The sequence below is a fragment of the Diuraphis noxia genome, unplaced genomic scaffold (genome assembly GCF_037042655.1).
Source record: "Diuraphis noxia isolate RWA-SAM2 unplaced genomic scaffold, SU_Dnox_SAM2 contig0002, whole genome shotgun sequence".
Classification (NCBI taxonomy): Eukaryota; Metazoa; Arthropoda; class Insecta; order Hemiptera; family Aphididae; genus Diuraphis; species Diuraphis noxia.
Window position 1 is genome coordinate 62,031,877 of NW_028301712.1, and position 23,055 is coordinate 62,054,931.

A 23,055-nucleotide genomic window follows, 5' to 3' on the forward strand; every position below is an offset into this window, starting at 1 on the left:
CCACAAATTGTATAAATATGTTTCAAAGTATATGCGAGCAGCTAACCTAACTATATGTATGTAAAAATGGGTAAATTAATTGTCATTATTTTAACTAGAATAATTAAAATCATGTATATATTTATCATTAGCACTAAATTATTTTATTTCACGGTTAGATTCTGAACAGACTATTGGAGCGATGATTTAATTTATCTTTTATGCATAATAGTAAAAATATTTGCAATGAGGGATAAAGAAGTGTAAATGTTTGAACATTAATATAATATAAATCATGTTGAGGAGAAAACAATGATATGTTATTGAAATATTATGTATAAGTTTATTACATATATATTATATATTATCTTTAAGTAAATATTCACTTTAATACATAATAATTAATATATAAAGATGTCAAAATTAAAAAGATCTAGATTATAATATAAAGATTATAATCTTTATAAAAGATTATAAAAATTATAAATTGTTGATAACATATTTTATTTTTACACAATTTAAAAAAAAATGAAAACAAAATAAAAATATTTGTTTAATCATTACACATCATATTATTATTATTAATTATTTTAATAATAATGAATTTAAATAACACATTTTTAGTCTATTTGAATATTTAATTATATACTATTTATTACATAAAAAAATACGTAGGTAGTAACTATATTGTGGCCAATAAGAACACTATTGGCGCTATAAAATGTCTTTAAAATTAAATTAAAACGTTTGGAAACAAGTGAGTGACAAATAAATTACCCACAACGAGACTAATATAGCAACAGTAATATATCTTCCTTTCGTCGGTCCACCCAATTCCGCTTTTCCAAAAAACTCAACATTTCTACGGACCATTAATACAGTTACAGCCAAAATCGCCATAACAGAATACAGAAGAACATTAAAACCAATACGATTTGATGGAATTTCGAACAAGTTTCCCTAAAAATAAAAATAAATACAAATGTTATAATATAATTTTATAGCTATAATATTATTTATCGAAGTGTGCTAAATTAAAAAAATGTTTACATGTAAGTAGTGATACAAAGCAGCGATAAACCATGGCAGTCCGACACCCATCAATACTTTTACAGCTATTGAACCTGCAATGTGTATCATTGCCTCATCTGCGTGGGTTTCCGCTCGAGTAACCATACAGGCTCCCAAAATATCTGGCAGTGACATTCCGAGTGCTACTATTGTGATTGCTGTAATAATAAATTGAAACTAATGAGTGAAATGTTTAAATTAAGTATAGACAAATAAAAATGACCATTACATCATTAGAAATTATTACCAGTTACGGCATCGTCTAGTCCAATTAAACAACCGAAAATTGTAGCTAAATCGCCAATTATCGTGGCCATGACTCCTATTAACGTCAAGGAGGTGAAAAATCTTAACCAACCAGAAAACACGGCTGCTGGGGGTATAAAAGCAAATATAACTTTCCAAAAAAACGAAAAAAAATGAAACACATAAGTTAAAGTTGTTGCATTGGTCAAATCGCCACCGTTCACAGTCATCGCTGTTTTAACTTGTTCTGCCCAAGTTTGACGGTGCAACTCGAGTGCATGAATATTAATGTTAGTCAACAACATCAGACGATCGACCACTGAATCAAAATCTAAAATTCCAAACACACAATTATTATAATTTATATAAATACGTTGAAGAAGATCTGAATTTTTGAAACAATAAAAATACACTTGCCATCGTCACTACTGATCGTGATGGCTATCCTGTTAACATTTCCAATTTTCGCACCACCTGTTGTTTCAAATAATTTGATTTCAAAACATTCGTCCTTCTCCGGACACATGTCATTGATTATTTCAATTCGCAGTATTTTAGCTACTTCTTTATCTTTGAAAATAATTTCACCCTCGCCGCCTACATAATCTCGTCCGGAAATGGCCGATTCATCAATAGTCTTCCATTTGACACTGACCTCGCTGTCTGATCCATGCGTTCGAACAATGGGCACCTCGACGAAACCAGTGCTCTCTTTTACTAATAGGCCTCTTTTACCAAAGCTTATAATACCCGGTTCTGAAATAAAATCACAAAATGTATTATTTACATTAAATACATTTTAAGTAAATAAACAAATTTGATTACCATCGTTGTCGATTATAGTCACTTCCATTATTGAAATACACCCAAGTTTTACCGATAATTCTTTATGGTGAATCACAGACATTCTAAGGAAAAACTCTTCATCTGGTTCCCATTTATTATCATCGAGTATCTCGATAAAAATCTAGTTAAGAAAATAGTATTAAAATGTAATTAAAAATAAAAACAAATCTATATATAATCTCATATTGGTATATCGTCAACTATTATTTATAATAATTATATTTGTTTATCAATTTATCATACTTCTTTTTCTTCTTCATTTTCTTTAAATTCGACAATCTCCTTCACTTTCACAAAATCTTCTCCTTCTTTAGCTGTTCCATTGATACTATCCACTCTGTAATTTCAATATAAATCAGTTTGTTTTGATTATAATTTATACCAATGTATACATGATAAATATATTTTACATTTACCTAACAGTTGCTTTTGTGTTTAGATTTCCGTGTCGCCAAATAGTGACAGGAAATTTTCCTATATTTTCTTTAACCGCAATGGTGGGGGCGTGGAACTCTATTATCGCATATTTTTTTTCATCATTTTGTGAAAAATTAGGTGGCTTATTGTTTAATGTATTATCGTATCCTTTCTCGCCATTTTGTTTTATCACGTCATAAATCTATATTGTAGGGTATTATATTTTTATTAGGAGATTTAATTAATTTACGTACAATATATAATTCATGATTTAAATAATTTATGTTCTATACTTGTTTAAGATGGTCTTCTAAAATAGGCTCTATTTGCTTGCCACCAGTAAGACGTCTAACTGCTCCAATGCGATACCACATAGCTCCACGATGTGTTGAATCGATCAATTTGGTAGCTGCAAGCTTTGCTGCCTCTGCATCAGTTATCCCGGAGTATTTTTTTACATTTTTTACGAATTTAATCAAATTTTCTTTGTCTATTTTTCCATTGTTTAAAATTAATTGCTTTTTCGTTTCATCTGTTACAGTATAATATATATATATATATCTTATATGTATAAGCTTAACACAATAACAAGTATAGTATACGCGATTTATTTACCTGTATACCTAATTATGTTTAATAATTAATAACTTACTCTGATCTAGGTCTAAGTCTAGTTGATGTGTGTTATGTTCAGTGCTTTTTCCACACCAATTTTTATCGGTAGCATAAGCGAAAAACATGAGGATTGGAAATAACAAGAACGTCGCCGCAGCTTCCCATAATTCAATAACATTTGGCGAAATTACTTCGATTATTAAAAGAAGCCAAATATAGGCGAAGAAACTAAATGCACCAATCACTAAAAATACCTAAATACATGATAAAATATTTTTAGTAAAAAATATGCATGTAAAGATTTAGTTAAGAATATTTTAAGAATTTACTTTTAAGTCATGTATTCTTCTTTTTTCGTTTAAGCTTAACGAAAGTGTACATAGACTAGTAATTATTAACAAATTGAAAGCAGCAGATCCAACAATGATGTTCGGTCCTAATTTTCTAGCTTCAAAATGATGGCCCACCGTTTCAATGATAGATAACAAAATTTCCGGTGAAGAAGTACCTGTATATATTTGTTTACAAAATTTATTTCAAAATGTATATTTAAATTTCAAAATTCAAAATGTTATTAATACTAACCTAGAGCCATCAATGTGAGATTTGCAATCGTTGGATTCCATATACGTACTTCAATCACTTCGGGTTGATCCGGTCGAAGAGAAACGTCCGAGCCATTTGGATTTAACTCTTTAGCCAAATAAACTTTTTTTGTATGACTAGTAATTTTGTCAATAGCAGTCATAAATACATCAGCAACAATAGATATTCCCAATAGGAAATAAAGCAACGTAAATAAATAAACAACCATTCGTACTTTGATTGGCCATAGTCGTTCGTCTAGAATTGGCAAAATTAATCCACCAGGGCATACATCATCCGGACCCCACGGGTATCTACTTGCATTTCCGTGGCCCATAATTATCTAATGAAAAAAAAATCGATTACAATTAAATGTTTAAAAGCAACATTAAACAGATTAATGTTATATAAATAAGTTTAAATAACCTAAAAACGTTAAAAAATCATTATTAGATATATAATAAATATATTTATACCAGAATGTATAGTGTGTCAATAAATTAATAAGTGATTTCAAAATTCAAATTAAGTAAAGGTGTATACAAATATAGAATGAAACTGGACAAGACTCTGTATAGTGGCATGACTCACCGTAAATTTACGCCACTCTTTATTGTACTATCTCACTATAATATGGATGCGTATTAAATTTGAATTCAATGAAAAATCATTCTTTACGAAATACGATTTTGACTATTTTTATTAGTCATCCTGCATTTATATCTTATAATTTATTAATATATAAAATATATTACTATAATACTGTATTATAAGTATTTGATCTTATTGTTAGAAATTCGGTAGGTTCAATGGTAGGTTTTTGATGTAAATATCTAAATTATCAATTATCATGATATAAAGTTATTGAAAGTTAAAAAATTTTTTGAATTTTAACTAGGTATAAAATAATTTATATATTTTGTTAAACTTTAAACACTGAGAAATAATACTACTTAGTACACTTATTAATATTTTATTAATTGCTGTATGAACAGCTTATGAGGAATGTCACATATATTTTCAAGGTATTTAATTTATAAATACAAAATTGTTTTATACATATTATGTACAAAGGAAAAAAAAAATAGAATATTTGCTAATTTAAATATTAAAAACAATTTTTAGTACCTATCAATGGTTTTATTTATTTTTTATCAGTTTATCACAAACAATAAATAACAAAAATCAATTTTGTCAAAAACTGCAGTTGTTATGTAAATATTCTCAATATTACGGCGCGAGCACCATTTACATACATAATATATGTCATTATCACTAAACTCTTGTATTAAATTGTTATCTATATAAATATTATTATTATGTGTCCGTGCCGTATGAGCTCACGGCCTTTTGTTCGTTGTTGTCGGACCAGCAATCGGTTCCGACACACGATAAAATTAATATACAGTCCACTTCATGAAAAATTATAGTTTTTATTTTGTCAAATAAAATTATTTTATAAAGACCAACCATCAGGCATGTAGTCCTAAAGTTATTTGTGAGTATGCTACATATGTGGCAGCTTTTGTCATCAACCCAGGCCCGTAGTCACTGTGGGAAAAGGCGTTGCCCCCTTAAAGTTAACTTTGCCCCACCAGAAAATTTGGTCTGGCTACGGCCTGCATCAACCCTTCCACCTCTACCTCCTTTCATTTATATAAATTAATAACATTTAATTATAGTTATTATTTTATTAAGTTGATTTTAAATTATAATAACTTTAACAATGTAATTAATATTATTATAAAGTATATTTATTTACCTAATACATAATATAATAATAGTTCTGTCAGCTAGTTTAAAACAATTTTTGTGAAGTGGATATACGCATGTTTTTCAGCGCATACTTCCGGTCTCAAGTTTTTTTCTTTAGTATGCTCTCTTTTAAAAATTTGAAAAGTGGGTATGCGCCGCATACTCACGCATACCCTCCACTACATCCCTGCCAACCATTTGAGCCGGATTGACTAGTAATACCTTGCGTTACTAGTTAACTACGTCCCGTGAATTCGTTGTCGTACAGTGAACAAATATAACCAATGGACTTATAATTGTATATTGTCTAGTTGAAATTTTTAAAGTGTATATGTTTTTGTTTCTTGTTGCCTTGTTGGCTATAAATAAAAATATAACGTCTCTGCGATACAGTGATCGTGCAGTGGTAATATTATAGTCAAATTGAACAACCAAAAAAGGAAAAAATTTTCAAAGTGTTCCTATTTTTACCATGGCATACATTCAATATACAACCCAAAGATTGTCTCGGTAGCAAAGAGTTCAGCAACTTGTCCAAACACGTTTGGACTAGATGGAGCAAGGAATATTTTGGGCAGCTACAAAGACGAAGCAAGTGGTCAAAATGTAGAGGGCCGTCCATTCAACCTGGGACACTGGTGTTAATAAAAGAAATTATAACTTACCACCTTTAAAATGGTTATTGGACAGAGTTACAAATGTTCACTCAGAACCTGAAGATGTCGTAGTGACTACAGTATATACCAATTTGTGGTCCAAAAGGCGCGCTATTCGATTACTATGGTCCATTGCCCATAGACACCTGTAGCACACATGTTTTTATTAGATGCTAATTAATTTTGTTTACATAATTTTTTATACATATTTATTTCATTAAACGTAAACAAATGTAGTACACTATTTATAAATATTATGTAGGTCAGTTATTATCAAATACGACAATACAAGGTATCCAAATTCATAGATATACTATACATATTATTATTTAACGACCGATCATTTTTATCTTCATTCTAGCGATAGTAAATAATTTTGTGTATTATTATTTTTTTTTTTTGACGATTTTCCCCTATTTTATGAATATTATTTGTCAACAGCCTAATCAGTTAATTAAATTTATTATTCTTGTTAGTTCGTGCAAAGTCGTATACAACCTTTGTGTAATAATTTATATTGTTTAATTATTGTTTTTTTTAAATATAATACGTGTTATATTTTGAAACCGTGTTTCAAAGTGGGCCCTTGTTACGGTGTGAGCACCATATTATACATATATGTCATTATCCTAAACTCTTGTATTAAATCGTTATCTATATAACTATTATTATTATTTATTATGTGTTCGTGCCGTATGAGCTCACGGCCTTTTGTTCAGTTGTTGTCGGACCAGCAATCGGTTCCGACACACGAGAAAAATATACAGTCTACTTTATGAAAAATTATAGTTTTTATTTTGTCAAATAAAATTATTCTATAAAAATCAACCACCCAACTTTCCGTACATTTTTTTATAGTTTTTCATCAGAACTAAACCCTAAATATTGAATATAGAAGCATTTTTATTGGTGTAAAAAATGTAAAAAGACACATATCATTTTTGGTAAATTCATTATACAGTCACTATACTCCAGTCAAAATCGAGAACCTATCTATCGGAAACCACCCCCAAAGTATTGAAGCATTATTTCGACTAGTTATGATGTACAAAGACACACAAAAAAAAACACACATCATTGTAAAATCAATAAATTCATAAGTAACTCCGTTCAGAATCTAAAAATATACGAATATTAATTTGTATACTAATAATTGTGTAGTATTCATAAATGTATAACGAATAAAATAAAACGATGAAAAACAATATTTTAAACCTCATCTTAGCAATATAATATAGTCTACAATATTGCTATTGACAATCCTAAGTCTGTATTAAATGGAAAGAATAATATAAACTCACTTAAATATTTTGGGGCACAGTTAATGTAGTTGTTAAATATCATCGGGACGCAATGTATGTATAAAAAAAGGGTTTTAAGGAACCAATATTCGTTTGAAGCGGTCTACTTACATAGGCACATAGCCAAATATTAGGTACCTATATAATATATAATATATTTATTTTATTATATTCATTATCTTTTACGATATGCTTTTTAAAATAATAATATTTTAAACTCTTTTATTTGGGTTCGGACACTGCTGTAGATTGAGAAAAAATGCTGTATAGTCATTAGTCATGTTATTTTATTTATTATTAGAATCTGAACGGAATAATGAATGTATTGGCTTTATAATGTGTGTTTTAAAAATATTTGTGTCTGTGAACACATTATGAAGTATAGGAAAATGTTTCATTACAAATTTGAGTGATGGCCATTTCGATGTTTTATTGAGAGCTGCACCAGATTTAATCTCTTTATTACTTTATACCAGGTCTTGTGATCTCGTGAATTTTAATACCCAAGTTTTGAAAATTTAATACAAGTTTTTTTGAAAACTTTTCTTACAAGAATTAAAAAAAGTTTAGAGTAAACCCACATAGGTAACATTTTTATGAGCGTTTGGAAATCAAATTTTAGAATAGGTAATTGGATCTTTAAACTAAAAATAACAATTTTTCATTAGCATACATTTCTAGTTATTTTGTTATAAATCAAAAAGATATTAGCTGGGAAAACTTGAAACATGTCACTGTAATTTAAAAGTTGAATTATCATTTTCTATCGTTCAAAATATTTTAACTAATTTGAAGCTAACTATTCTCACCAGTCACCGTTCTACGGTACGTCACGTTGACGTCGTATTTATTTATAAGAATGAGAGCTGTTATTAATATTATATGAAATAACTTTATTTAAATTATATATAATATTATTTACATATAGTAATACTTTTGTTAAAGCTAATAAGTAGTTGATGCTTGACCAATAATAATAAAAAAAAAATAAATAAATACTATTTAGTATTTATTAGTTTTTACTGTAGCGGCTATTTCATTTGTGATGATTCATAATGATTATTCTGATTGGATAATACTTAAAACTGGTTAGCGAAATAATTTTTTCAAACATTCATAAACTATTTTTCTTTAAATAGTAGATATTCAGTATTCGCTGAAAAAACAAGTTCTAAAGTAACAATCCAATAAAGAATTTTAATTTTAGTCAGAATATAAAAACCATTATATTTTTTAAAAATGTTCACATTTTTTGTTCACCTCATATTATAGCCATCGACATGGACGTCTCCAAACAAAATTAATTTTAAAAATAAATGCAGATTTTTTTTATACATTTTATGTATAGGTAGTAGATACATTATTATGTTTCGTCATTATTACAATTATGTATTACAATAATTATGATACCTAGGTACATAGATAAATAAAATGTATACATTTTATTTAATAATAATCTTAAAATAACAAATTTAAAATTATTATGGTGGACAAGCGCCCCGTCATGTTTCCCCTGGGGATACCCATATAGCCATCATTACTCGAATACTCCTCTTTCGCCTTGAATTTAAACAATACAATACACATCGATACTTTTAAAATTATTTTTTTTTATATATTATAATATAAGTAGGTGCATTTAATTTTTTATAAATTGTCTTTGAATATTTTTTACGTGGAAACGTATACATAAAACCAAGGCTCGGAACTTAATGCACTAAAAATTACTCAAATATGCGTTAAAATACATCAAAATATGATGTATAATATGCAGTAAAAAAATGGAAAATATGCAATTTATTAAACAAAATACATTTTACATGCAAAATTGTAAACATAATTGTTTAAAAATTACTTACGATTTACAATATATATTTCATATCATGGTGCAAAATATTAATGCAGTGTTAAATTTGGATAAAAATAAATACAGGCCGGTCGGCGATCACTATATTACCTACGAGTTCTCAGTAGTAGGTATAGAGATAATATTATTATTGTTGAGTGTATTGAGAGCAATATACAGTAATAGCCGTTGATGAATTTATTTATTTTGCCAAATGATATTAAATTTAGAATTTCGATTGTCATATACCTAATATTTTTTCGTTAGACTATAAATTTCTAAAAAAAAAAATTGTTTTCGTTAAATCTATGAAATATACATAAAAATGTTCTTAAACCTAAAATATGCGTATTCGTACAATAAATAACGAAATATGCAAAATTATGCAACAAAAAATTTTGTATTTAAATTATACGTACGATGAATCGAATTTGCATCGAATAAGAATTTCAATATGCACTTTCTAGACAAATATGCAAATGTCTAAAGTTCCAAGCCTTGCATGTAACATTTAAATACTTTGAATACTTTCATACATAAGTTTTCAGCTCGGCTGTTCGTTATATTTATGAAATCTTAAACAATTATTACTTATTTTGTTTTCACGATTTGTCGAGTTATAAAAAAAGCACCTTAATTAATACAACTACAGGTACATATAAAATACTAAACAATTTTAAAAGTACAAAATACAATTTTATAAATAGAATATGTAATAACAAATGAGTAATAATAGTTGATTGACTATGGACATACATTTATAAATTAAATATTTACATAAAACATTAAAACATAATATTAGGTATAATATAATATTTACAATTTACATTGCTATATTTTTCCAAAACTTCGATTTGGTAAAACAGTAAATTATTATCATTCAAATGTCAAAAATTACAATCATGGAACATTTAAATCAATGAAAATTTTAATTCACTAAGATTATGTTATTTTCTTAATCATTATATATAATAGAATGACTTCAATGACTAAGATCAAGTATCTGCAGAAAAATTCCAAGTCATAATACTTGCTTATGTTAGTGTTTAGTTTTCATTCGGAGGTTTGAACTTAGTCTTACTATTAAACATTCAAAAATTTAAAATACCAAAAATGTTCATTACACCAAAAACTATTTACAGAAAAAAAATATGTTGGAAAATAATCAACGTTTAGGTATTGCACAATTTAAAACTATTTAAATGTACCTATATTTAGAGTAGGAATTTTTAAGCAGTATAACTTATTTGCTGATGGAATTTAAAAAAAATAATTATGAAACTTTTGATGCATTTACTCGAAAAATTTGAATACAACAAACTAAAAAAAATACACACAATTTTTAACGCCTTTTAAAAGGTAACACTTAATTTTAATTGCATATTATAAAGTAAAATATTTTTTGAAGTAGGGACCTCCTATATTGAAACTTTATTAATTCAATATTCAAATATAAAATACATAATAATTTTCAAAATACGAAATTAAATTTAAATGAGTTGATTATTTTTTTAACTCTGAACTACAGGTTGCTTTTTAGAAAAACATTTATAAAAATCAATATTACTTAACAAGTATTCTGCAGTACACATTAAGATTTATTTTTTCAAAAGTTAATGAGTAGTTATACAGTGACTTTGAATTATTTAAAATTAATAAAAAAAAACATGTAGTTGGTCTAAAAAAAAAAAAAAAATTTTAATTATGTATAGTTATTAGGTACTAATATATTTATATTTTTACATTCAGTTATTCAATTGTCTGTTTCTCAAATTTGTATTGAAAGGTATATTTTGGAGAATACATATTTGATATTATATTATATACACATAAGTTATAATTTATTTATTGACACAGAGACAGCATTTATAACTTATAAGACATTAAAACGCTGTCTCAGTGTCTCACCGCGTTAATTCTCGTACAATCCTCCCATCTATCAATACAACACGTCACCACCTACAGTTAGTTCAAATAACTTTACAATTTACGTGAGTACGTAACTATATGAAAACTTAATGGAAATTAAAATATAAAACTTTAAATTATTTAAAAAATATATATTTAAGTATATCTACTACAAATTGACAATATTAGATTTAAGCAAGTAGCGAGAAAACTAAATTTAATTTTTTTTTTGTGTGTGTGTGAGTAAATATTAACCAAAAATTAGGTACTTAAATCATAATAAATATATTTTTTCAATTTATTCAAAAATAATTATAAAAATGCATATTTTGGAGCATACACATAGAGACACTTATTGAATTAATATTAAAATTTATTGTATTATGGTATATATGTATATTTTGTATTTTATCAACTAATAATGTATTTGAAATAAATTTAACATGAATTACTATGGCAAATGGTAATAATATTACATTAATGGATTATACGTCTTGTTATTATAATTAGGTACCTATTAATATATACCACATATTATTATGATTAAATATACGTCTCTATTATATATATTATATTCTCCGATTTTCGTTAGTATAACCTGCAGTGGATAACCGCGCGTAAGCATAACTATAATAAAATTGTAATTTGTAAATATAACTATTAGTACAGAACTAATAATGTTCCAGTCTCCAGAAGAAAAAATGCAATTGTATAAAAAATACAAGTTTTTAAGACAGATAAATTTTATATTTTTAAAAATATAATAATTTTTAAAAATTTTTGGTTTGATTACTGTACGTTAACTTAGTGCAATAATGTTAGTCAACATAAACTTAATTATTTTTCCCAACTCTACTGGCTAAAAACATTTTAAAACCACCTTAATAAGTACATAGCCTTTTTAAGGATTTTACCGTGTACCTATATACAATTATTACAATGTCATTCCTCACTCAGACTATGTTTCCATGACTGAATGATTTACGCAGCACAATATTAAACGGCGTATACCTATATAGTAGCTGCTGAATATGACGAGACTGCACCCTCGTCGCCACGAAGAACCCCATTTAATGCCTAAGGGGATCGAACAATACAGTTGTATGTGTGTTGAACATCTCCACACGATTTAAAAAACAGTAATAAATACAGAAAAAGGTATACCTATCGGCCAATTTATAGTTTCGCGAGGACTGCAGTTTAATGACTATAATAATAATATAATATACGTATTATACAGGTACTACCAATGTATTTTTTTAGCCTTCAATATCGCCGATGAACGTCATTATTTTATACGTCTTGTATGATGTATTTGTATTAATATATTATATTATTATAAGTTAGCAGAATTATTACTGAAATATTAAAAAAGAAATGTACCTACAGCGCGTCCTTACGTCACCACTGCCACTACCACATACAATATTTTATGGTGCCTAAACAAAATAATAAAACGACCGCACTGAGTTCTTCTCGTCTTTATTTTTCTCTACAGGTACCTATAACTATCACTGTACACCATAGCGACGAAAATCTACGAAACCGATTGGACCGTAACGCTCTACATTTGAACCAACGTTGTCGTATACAATCATCGTATACTATTATACGGCGGAGCGGGCTATTTTCACTTTCGTGATATATAAAAACGTAAATATTCCCGCAACAGGTATTCTCTCATTGTTCATGTTTTACGATTCATTGATCATTTACTTTTGCATAAACCGGCGAAATCCAATAATTACAATACAAATTACAAATTATAAACAATATGATGAATATCTAGAACATACCTATATTAAGTTATATCCACACGGACGGTTATGGCTGGACTATATATTCCGTCGAGTGCACACGCGGCGGCCGACGTAATAATACATTTAGATACAATATTTTGATTCGCGGAGGCGAGGACGAGCAGTTGTTGTTCACGCGAGTCGTGGAACGCGACTCCCGCCAGCCGCCGCGGCCCGGTACACCCGACGCATGAACCGCCGCGCCATCGGTCATCGCGATACGTCCGTGTCGTTTTCCGCGCGCTCGCGAACCTGTGGCCCGCGCGCGGTATGTACCGGCCCGGCGGCGGCGGTGGCGGGAGTGAACAGCGGTCGGTCGGTTCTCCATTCACCAAACTATACCAAATACCGCTTATCTATGAGTATTTCTACACTTGTGGTAACCGGTTCAAATTCTTTCTCGATCACTGTCCGTCCGCGAAATAACATGATCGCAAAACAACATTATTATAACAATTAACTGAAATATTATTATTATTATTATTTATACCTATATCTTTACGGCACTCTCGAGTATTTATAATTACGTAATACGATGTAAAAAATACGTATAATAGTTTAAAACACCGCTGCAGTGGCGTAAATGCGTCATATCAGCCGTGGTGTTTCTCGTTCGAGTGTGGGACGAAAAGCAAACTCATCATAATATTATTATAGTTATAACCTTATAGGTAGTGCTGGTAGTGGTACTTATTATTTAGCAATGCATATTTTATTACAGTATCCTTGCGTCCTACTGCAAATGACGCCACTGTCGCCTCTGACCTGCACACGCAGCTATAATAATAGTACCTTACCGCCTACGCGTGTATAAAATACCTATATACTATTACTTATTTGAGTATATAATGAGTATAATTTTACTCATCACATCATATTTTAATGGAGGTGGACAACCGCTATTTCGATTATTTTAATACTTTTTAATACTTTTATATGCTCGGTTTTTTACCAATTTGTAACACTTTGTAACGTATAATTATAGCACTATAAATTATAATATTATTACAGAATAGATTAAATCTATTATTATCATATATTCTGTCATCATACACAATAATTACACGTAAGCCGGGTGATTCCTTAAAAGACTTTATTTTATCATTAAACGCTCATTATTTAAAAACGTATATTTTTGAAAAAAAATTTACAGTTTATCTTGTCATTAAAAACAATATTAAATTTTTTAAATAATATGTTTTATAATATATTTTATCCATACATTTTTTAAGTTTTAAATGTTCAAACAATAAATTTTTTTGCTAATTTTTGTACATGCATTATATCCCTAATTATGAGTTATAACTTAAAGTATTTAAACTATTTTAAAGTTTAAATGAATACATTGGGATGGTACGTGTTTGCCTCGAAAAATGTTGGTCTACTATAATATTATATACTCCGCTTATCTAGACTTAAAATACATAATTATATTACTCATAATTTAAATGTCGTCCTAAAATTCGATTTTTATGTTTTGAAATGCACAGGAAAATATTCTGTTTATGAAGATGAAAGCATTATGTTTTAATTCAAAAAAGTAAAAACCTTAAATAATTATTATAAGGTTAAAAAATATTTAAAAATATTATTTTGGAACGAATTGAAACCATGTAAAAAATATTTTCAAAAATATTAATAATATTTATTCATTATTGAATAATCGGTGTCTTCCGTTAAACACCTGGTTTAGTTATACGATCAATGACGAAAATAATTATATTTATTATTTATGTTAAAGCCCTGCTGGTTGCGTATGTCAAAAATTACATAGCATCATAGAAATTTAAGTAAATGACCAGTAATTTATGTAATTGGCAATACAAAATTGTTAATATTGTAAATATAAGCTAATACTTGTTGAACATTGTTGAAAAACTAAAAATTTATATTGAATATTGCATACTGGCAGTTGTTTATCCACACAATAACTCGTAGTTGTATGCGGCTCACGTCTTATTAAAATAAAAACCAATATCTATTTAATATTTACTAACGATAAAATTATAAAAATTATAAAATGTATTTATAAACATTTTGACACTCGATATCATTGTATTTATTCATGTGGCTCGTGGACGTATTCATGTTGGCCACCCTGGTATAATAGATCTATTAAATTAATAAACTAATATTATGTTATCTAAAAACGTATAATATAGGTATAGGTACTTAATTGGTTTGCAAAATAAAATTTTTATATGGCTTATTTAAACGTAATAAGAAATAAAGAATAATAACTATATCATCGATAGTTATACTTGATCTGAAACTCACCTATAACATAATTATAAGTCCCAAAAGATTATTGGACCGGAATTCACATATCTCCAGCATCTTAAACAACACGTCGAGCAATTCATTCTCAGCCAAACCCATAATACTATAATTCTACACTACCTATCCCAAACACAATAAAGTGTCTTAATCATTTAAATACCGGACACTGCAGGGCCGTATTAGCACATAGCATTAAAGGCACTGTACCTAGGGCCTACGATAGTGTATTAGTGTTAATCCTGGTCTAATACTATTGTTTAACGACACATGGCTAAGTCAAATGATATTGTGGTAGGCAATCTATAACGAACTATCAAAGAATTAATTTTTTGTATGATTTTCCCATCATAATATATCATGGCCGTAGTGCGAACTGTATCATTATCGTTACAAGTTCAATACCACCTGATAGTTGATTCACAGTTAGCATTTCATGTTTTATCACTTTTTTAAGTATTTGTTTTTAATGCGCATACATTTTTTAGTGTGGATATTATGGATGTCGATACTATATGCGTAACAAATTCAACAAATGTTCTATTTAATAAGTTGATTAGTAAAAAACGGGTTGGAAATATTTCCTATTTTAGCTTATCAGATTACCTATACGGCTATACATGTAATGACAAATGAGTATATTTCAAATGTTTTAGAGCCAAAAAAAAATATTAGGTAAGTACTATGAAATTGAGGAAAACTGTAAAATATACTGTAGGTTTGTAAATACGAAATAGTATAGTTTATGAAAAAGAATAACACTTGATAAACTAACTCTAGAAAATCTTCCAATTGCATGAGAAAAACTATTTTCTGCAATTTAAATAACAAAGCAAAGATTTTAATAAAAAGTTTATGTGAAAGTCAATCCAATAATATCAGTGATAGAATTAATAGAAATTAATTAAAAAAGGCAATGAATAAAATATTTAGTAATCTTGATGATAATGTGTGTATCAATAAAATTTTAAAATGTCTGTACCTATGTTTAAACTTAACATAATATCGTATGATATGTACCAATATGTAAAGCTGTAAAGAATCTATTTACCTATTATTTTATATTTATTTAATTAAATCATATTTTTATTTATATAAGTTTTTTACTATATGAATGTAATATCGTTGAACTCCGTATACTAAAGATACGAGCTTATACCTCAGTTAGTACAAATAAGTACACGGAAAAAAAACAGTTGCTGCAACTATTTAAACATTTCTACTAACCCAAGATTTAGAGTTGCTATAGTGACAGCAACTCATTTAGTTATAAACACTTTTTCCATTTAGTTGATTATTGTATAGTTGCAACTACTATACAAATAGTTCCAATGGTGACTATTATTTATAGTTCACTTGACTAAATACATAGTACTTTTTACTGTCATATATAGTACTAAGAACTGAAATATTATAATCATTCTAACTAAAATTAACAGTTATATTTCAGTTTGTATAGTAAACATAACCAAGTTTTTATAGTTATAACAACTATATTTAATAGAGAAATAAACTATGTATTCAGATGGGGATCCGGGTAGGGACCCCCCTCCTATTCGCAAAAAACTTATTCACGTGGTGGGCTTACTTTTTTTTTTTTTTTTTTGGGGGGGGGGGGGATAAGCTCGTAACCCCCTAAGCTGCCAATAGATTATCACTGCCCCTGCTTTTCCTAGTGCTGGAAACCTGTATAATGTATATATTATCCAATAACTATTAGTGTTGATTTCTAATTTGCATTTAGATAATTAAAATTAATAATTGTTGGATTCAAAACAATACAAGTATTTCAAATCATTTAAGCTATAGTAAGTAAGAACAGGTAAAGGAATGGATCCAAAGATCAAAATACAAGAATAATATATGTATTAAATATTTATATTTTATTATTCAATAAACAATATGTACTTAATATATTTTATTATTTAATATGTTCAAAATATAACTTCATATAAAATGCATATGTTTAAACAATATGTTCTTAAAAGGGTATACAATACAACAATTAGTACAAATATAGGTATTATTAATGTATTTTATTGTAATTATTTAATTGTAATGTTTGTGGCTGAACAAATAAAATAAAATAAATACCTTATCAGAAAGGAGTAATATTATTATATGATTACCTACTATATTTACTATTATGGATCAAATAAGAGCTATAATTATTTTAATATTCTAATCCAGCTATTTTGCAGTCGCATAATGGCCGTAAATTCATAAACTCGAATATAACTAAGCTCCATAATATACATGGGAAGATGTCAAAATTATTCATGGTAAACTGGAGGCCAGCCAGGGCCAAGATTCTATGGAGCATAGGCTCCGTGGATGGCAGAAAGCAATAGTACATCTGGGTTCTGAGTGACATTTTTACAAATTGACCTCTTTAATCTTTATTCTGCCGATAACATATCTTCCACAGAACCAATTTCCGTCACTTTACCACGTTTCATCTCAAGTTTAAATTCGTTATAATCACTCCACTTATCACTCTTCTTCATACAGTTGTAAGCTCACTCGCCACTAAAAGCATTATATCGCCTTAATTACTTTCGTCCAAATTAATTTATTATGTAATCTGTACTCTATTTATTATATATACTTACTCATAATGTCTATACTATTTGAACTAAAATCCGTATCGCTGCTATTATGTATATTTTCTTCTATATGATTATTAATTTATCTTGTTTAAAACCATAATTGTAATGTATTATGTATTATCGATAGAATTTTAAATGTTGATCTATCATAGTATTTACTAATAGCTAATAAACAAAAAAAAATCTTTATTCAGTAAGAAAATTATATGCCTAAAACATATGAATATATACTATGTCCACACTCAAGTTTTAATTTTTTTGAAAATATTATTTTACATAATGCCTTATTTATAATTTTATGTACAAAATACATTAAATAATATTCTGCTTTAGAATATAAATTATAAAAATGTGATGTTCAAAAAAGTAAGACCCTTAAAAACGGTAATAGTTTATAATATAAGAAGAAGATATTGGTACCAAAGTTGATATTGATCGAGCATCACGCATGTGTCACCACGAAACCTATAAGCAGTTGTTATTATTAAGGGTAAAAGAGATTTATAAAATACTTTATTACTATAAGTATGTCAGTGTTTATACAATTATTTATTTGAATTTATAGATGCTCGATTTTAATTAGGTACCTACAGAGAACTACATAGCTAAATAATTATATACTCGATTGCAGATCGATTCTTAGTTCTTACAAACAATTATCCGTTGACATCAAATCTGTGAATAATGAAAAGGAAATTACGGTAAGAGACGCTGCAGGTTTTGGAAGTGTTATTACTGAGTCACAAGATTACAAAAGGTGCAGTTCGCAGTTGAAAACTAAAGTGCGGAACAAACAAATGCATTTGTCAATCAGCGAGGATATTGTGAAACTCAAAATGTCAACTAACAGCATATCTTGCGAAAATAAATAATAAAAAGGTGGTCAAGTGGGTCTACTATACCATAGTTGTCGAGTATGTCATTGTAATGGATGTGTTGAATTACTTAAATGTTAAATTTGAATTCAATGATAAATCATTGTATAAGAAAAACGATTTTGAGCGAAGGCGGTGTGTCAACCTTGCATAAGTACTTGAGTAAATAATCATCTTACTGGATGGTCAAATTAATTTTTATGAATGTTTGATTTTAAATGTTTTCAATATTGGATAAGTACACTATATATCGTTTTCTCTGAGTAAAAAGCTATACCTACAATTTGTTACAAGATTTCTTATAAATTGTTGTAATTGCCGTTCAATAATATTTAAGCTACATATTATATTGTATGTTTAATTAAGCGTTAAATTTTCAAATGTTGACAAAATTCATCGGTCATAATAATTTTCAAATTATTTTGAGTTAAAAATTGAATAAAATGTTCAATTTTCATAGCTAAACCGCTAAACGTGTAACGATTGAAAATTTAAAACAAGTTATGCTTAAGTATTTCATATACTAAAACCAAAAAATCTAAGAATTATATTAATACAGATTTTTTCTCTAGATGTTGTTAAATTGTAAGTACAAATTTGAAAAAAATAAATATTAAACCAAGCAAACAAATTTTAGTTATATTTTAAATTTGAAAACATTATTGGCACTTAATATTTTTAAATTATCTGTATCAAGTGAAATATTTACGGCGGCAAAAATAACTTCAACATATTGTTCTAGACGTTTCACTAATAATAAAATAAATTACTTAAATAGCAATATAGGTAATATCATAAAATATGACTAGTAATAAAGTCTCTCAGACCTTCGTTTAAAATCGTTTTTCGTACTACACCTCTCTAAACGTCTGCCATAGACCATAGTTATGTATCAACAGTTTTGTATCATTATTCAAAAATATAGGTACTACTTCAAGGACATTAGCACATTACAACATTAATTGTTTTATTTTAATTATATCTGGAACTTGAGCCCCCCCCCCTGGCTAAATTGATCAAGCTCCGCTTATGGCTCCCGTGTTATTTAATAGTTAATTCTATTTTCCCCTTTAAATGTTCCAGTTTTAAATTTTCGTCTTTCAACGTGCACACTACTGCATGTCTGCACTATATTTGAATTTAGTCTCATGCTATGTTTTAATCGTAAAAATACCTATCTTATTTCTTATATCTATCTATCTATGTATCTTATTATAGTATTCTATTTAAGCCTGTTGGATTAAAAAATGCTAAGAGTTTCATTGCTTCATAACATTTACATTCAACACAGAGTGAACATTTGACAGAATAATTAAATTACTATATATACTTTTAAAATTTATGAGAGACAAGTAAAAATTAATTGTAAAGGCTCTATTCATGAAACTTTTCTTCCAGGTTTTTTTTGTTGGAATTTTTGCACCGGAGTTTGGGGATACCTTTATATACTACCACTTAGCACATATAAAAGGCAATTATATTAATTAATAATAATCATGAAATAAATAATAATAAATTATGATTATTATTACCTATTGAGTAATGGTTATTGTTTAAAATCACCAAAAACAAAAAAATTAAAGCAAAAACATTCAATGTAACTATTGATTAACTTTAGTTAAGCACATAATTGAATTTGAACAGCTCCATAAAAATATAAAATTAAAAATAGGTACTTATAAAATGATTTGAATTCTAAAAAGTGCAGGCATCTATTACTCTGGAGGAAAATATTTCATCCATAAATCAAAAAATTCACATATTTTTTATCAGTTATACCATAGAACCCCGTGGAACCATAGATCAGGTCTACGGTGTTTATACCACAGAATAGATACTGTGCTTTTATCATAAACTACGATAAAAATAAATACTTTAAAATTGTAGAAACACTATAAAGTATAAAGTATAAACATTGACATAGTTTGAGACGTTCGAGTATATAAAGTAAAACCATTGATTATAGAATTCTAAATCTATCCTATAAAAATATATAATCAGTGGTAAAACACTAAAATATTACATTTAAAAACTTAAGATATATTGTAAGTGAATATATGCAAGGTGTATGTTAAACTATACATATTTTTGAAGCTTAAATTTGAGTTATAAAATTCTAATATATAGTATTTATTATAAGTCAAAATCTGCAAAAGTATTTATTTTTATAATAATACACAAAACTATTTTTTAAGTTCAATATTTTTTATTACATCATGGTGAGCCATTTCTGCAACATAGCTGTATCTAATATTTACAATATTTTATGTTCTTTTATTTTCTAGGCCACTGATGATGAGATAGTTTGTCAAAATATGTCAAAAGTTAAAATTAATGAAGAGGATGAAGATTCTGGAGATAATTCTTCATCAGAAAACAGTAGTGGTAACAAAATAAACCTAGAAAATAATAAATGGTTTATTTAATGCAATTTTTTTTACACTTAGAAACTAGTGATGATTCTGTAGAAATTGAAATACCTTTCAAAGTTGGTATGTGGGATTTAAAACAATGTGATCCAAAACGATGTACTGGAAGAAAATTAATGAAGTTAGAACTGATCGATAAACTTGGGATGTCTGCTATGTTTAATGGTATCGTTCTAACACCTATTGCTACTGAAGTAAAGTAATTGTGCTCATTATTGATGAGATAAATGCTAATATTTAATGCTGTGCAGAGTGTTTCAGCTAAGGACTATCAAATCATAGCTAAATATGGTGTGGCTGTTGTGGATTGTTCTTGGGCACGACTTAATGACACTCCATTCCACAAGTTGCAGCACAGAAAAGCAAAAAAAAACTTGCGATTGTTGCCATACCTTGTTGCTGCTAATCCAGTAAACTATGGTCATCCTAGTAAGCTATCTTGTGTAGAAGCTTTAGGTGCCGCCATGTACATTGCTGGTTTCAAAAAAATTGGTGATTTGTTCATGTCCAAATTTAACTGGGGTCCAACATTTATACGCCTCAATCAAGAATTATTTGATGGCTATGCTAAATGTAAAGATGGGAGAGAAATTGTTGCTTATCAAAATCAATATTTAGACCAACTGGGTAAAGCAATATTTCAAATTATATGTTATTCATACTTAAACAGTTTATTTTTTAATGCAAATATTTTAGATAATGACCATTGTGCCAGTAACAGTATAGAATCAAGCAGTGAGTCTAGTGAGGATTATGAAGAATTAACTGTTTGAAATTGATAATTTAATTTATAATATAAAATATACATTTTTTTATCATGTCTGAATATTTTCTAAAATAAAGACTGATCAATACTACTTCCATAATTTATTCTATTAAAAAGAGTAATATTCACTTATTGCTATTGTATATGGCCAGTTGTACATTATATTATAATGGGCCAATACTAGATATTGGCTGAAATCAGTGGTATAGGTTTTGAAAAAAAACCTATCAAAATGCATAGTATTTCACAATTTAGGCTATATTATCAATATTAAATAATCATTTAATACCATTAATATTCAATGTTTTCACTTTTCTAGGTAATATTTGTATTCTCGGGTACTGGTTTTATTATATATTTGTTGATGGTATCAGTTTTATGGTGGAATCAGCTCATGTTTCAATATTTCCATATTATGTATATTATTAGGTATCAGTTTTATATCGGCAGCATATCTTAGATATCGATAAAAAAGAGGTTTCGTCCCATCCCTAAATATAATAGATCAACCAACTAATTCATCAAAGAGAAGAAAACTAATTGTTTTTAAATAATTATATCATTATGTGTTACAATAAAAGATAACTTAAAAATATTTAATTAGGCCATTAGGGCAATTTTGACTTTTGAGGTTATAGCCATATGGACAAAAAAAAGAATTTCACATATTACTAAATGAGTTCTCTTCTTAAGCAATCATTCCTAACCACAGAATACAATGTATAACTTATATGTTCACTGTACACTCAAATATAAATAAATGATATATACAATATACCAGTAGTATGGCAGTATGGCTAGTTATTTTAACCTACAGAGAAAAACTTAGCCATATTTTATAAATCTTAAAAAAAAAAAAATTATATTTGTTGTTAATATCTGATATTTATTGATTTTTTAGCTTCTAGATTATTTTCCTCATGTCATAATTTTTAGATTCAGAGGGGTGCAAAACAATGTATTGTTGCACATTAGTTTTACAGGACACATTGTTTTTTTTTCTGTCAATCATCAACTTCGGTAGGATTAAAATGATCCAATTTTCTACTTGACTATATATTTTTGTGGATAGAAA

General features: G+C 27.8%; 2 protein-coding genes across 5 annotated transcripts; one reads left to right on the top strand and one right to left on the bottom strand.

The window, feature by feature from the left end:
• Positions 1 to 275: 275 nt before the first annotated feature.
• On the bottom strand, positions 276 to 13,265 carry Calx (sodium/calcium exchanger 3). Of its 3 annotated transcripts, XM_015513652.2 has the most exons (13): positions 13,022 to 13,265; positions 6,180 to 6,316; positions 3,760 to 4,102; positions 3,504 to 3,682; positions 3,212 to 3,428; positions 2,853 to 3,091; positions 2,559 to 2,761; positions 2,386 to 2,479; positions 2,122 to 2,263; positions 1,714 to 2,052; positions 1,298 to 1,627; positions 1,030 to 1,208; positions 276 to 939 (listed from the first exon to the last, which is right to left on the bottom strand). In XM_015513652.2, exons 3-13 carry the CDS (start codon positions 4,094 to 4,096, stop codon positions 718 to 720), a joined length of 2,481 nt encoding a protein of 826 aa, XP_015369138.2. In that variant the 5' UTR covers positions 4,097 to 4,102; positions 6,180 to 6,316; positions 13,022 to 13,265; the 3' UTR covers positions 276 to 717. The 3 variants fall into 3 exon arrangements, with proteins under 3 accessions (XP_015369138.2, XP_015369137.2, XP_089076534.1); XM_015513651.2 differs by lacking the exon at positions 6,180 to 6,316 and having other exon boundaries at positions 13,022 to 13,264; XM_089220408.1 differs by lacking the exons at positions 6,180 to 6,316; positions 13,022 to 13,265 and having other exon boundaries at positions 3,760 to 3,896; positions 3,995 to 4,102.
• Positions 13,266 to 20,665: 7,400 nt separating this feature from the next.
• Positions 20,666 to 22,071, top strand: LOC107165440 (18S rRNA aminocarboxypropyltransferase). Of its 2 annotated transcripts, none has more exons than XM_015513666.2 (5): positions 20,666 to 20,830; positions 21,071 to 21,170; positions 21,233 to 21,408; positions 21,466 to 21,841; positions 21,911 to 22,071. In XM_015513666.2, exons 2-5 carry the CDS (start codon positions 21,101 to 21,103, stop codon positions 21,985 to 21,987), a joined length of 699 nt encoding a protein of 232 aa, XP_015369152.1. In that variant the 5' UTR covers positions 20,666 to 20,830; positions 21,071 to 21,100; the 3' UTR covers positions 21,988 to 22,071. The 2 variants fall into 2 exon arrangements, with proteins under 2 accessions (XP_015369152.1, XP_015369151.1); XM_015513665.2 differs by lacking the exon at positions 20,666 to 20,830 and adding an exon at positions 20,844 to 21,004.
• Positions 22,072 to 23,055: the final 984 nt, after the last annotated feature.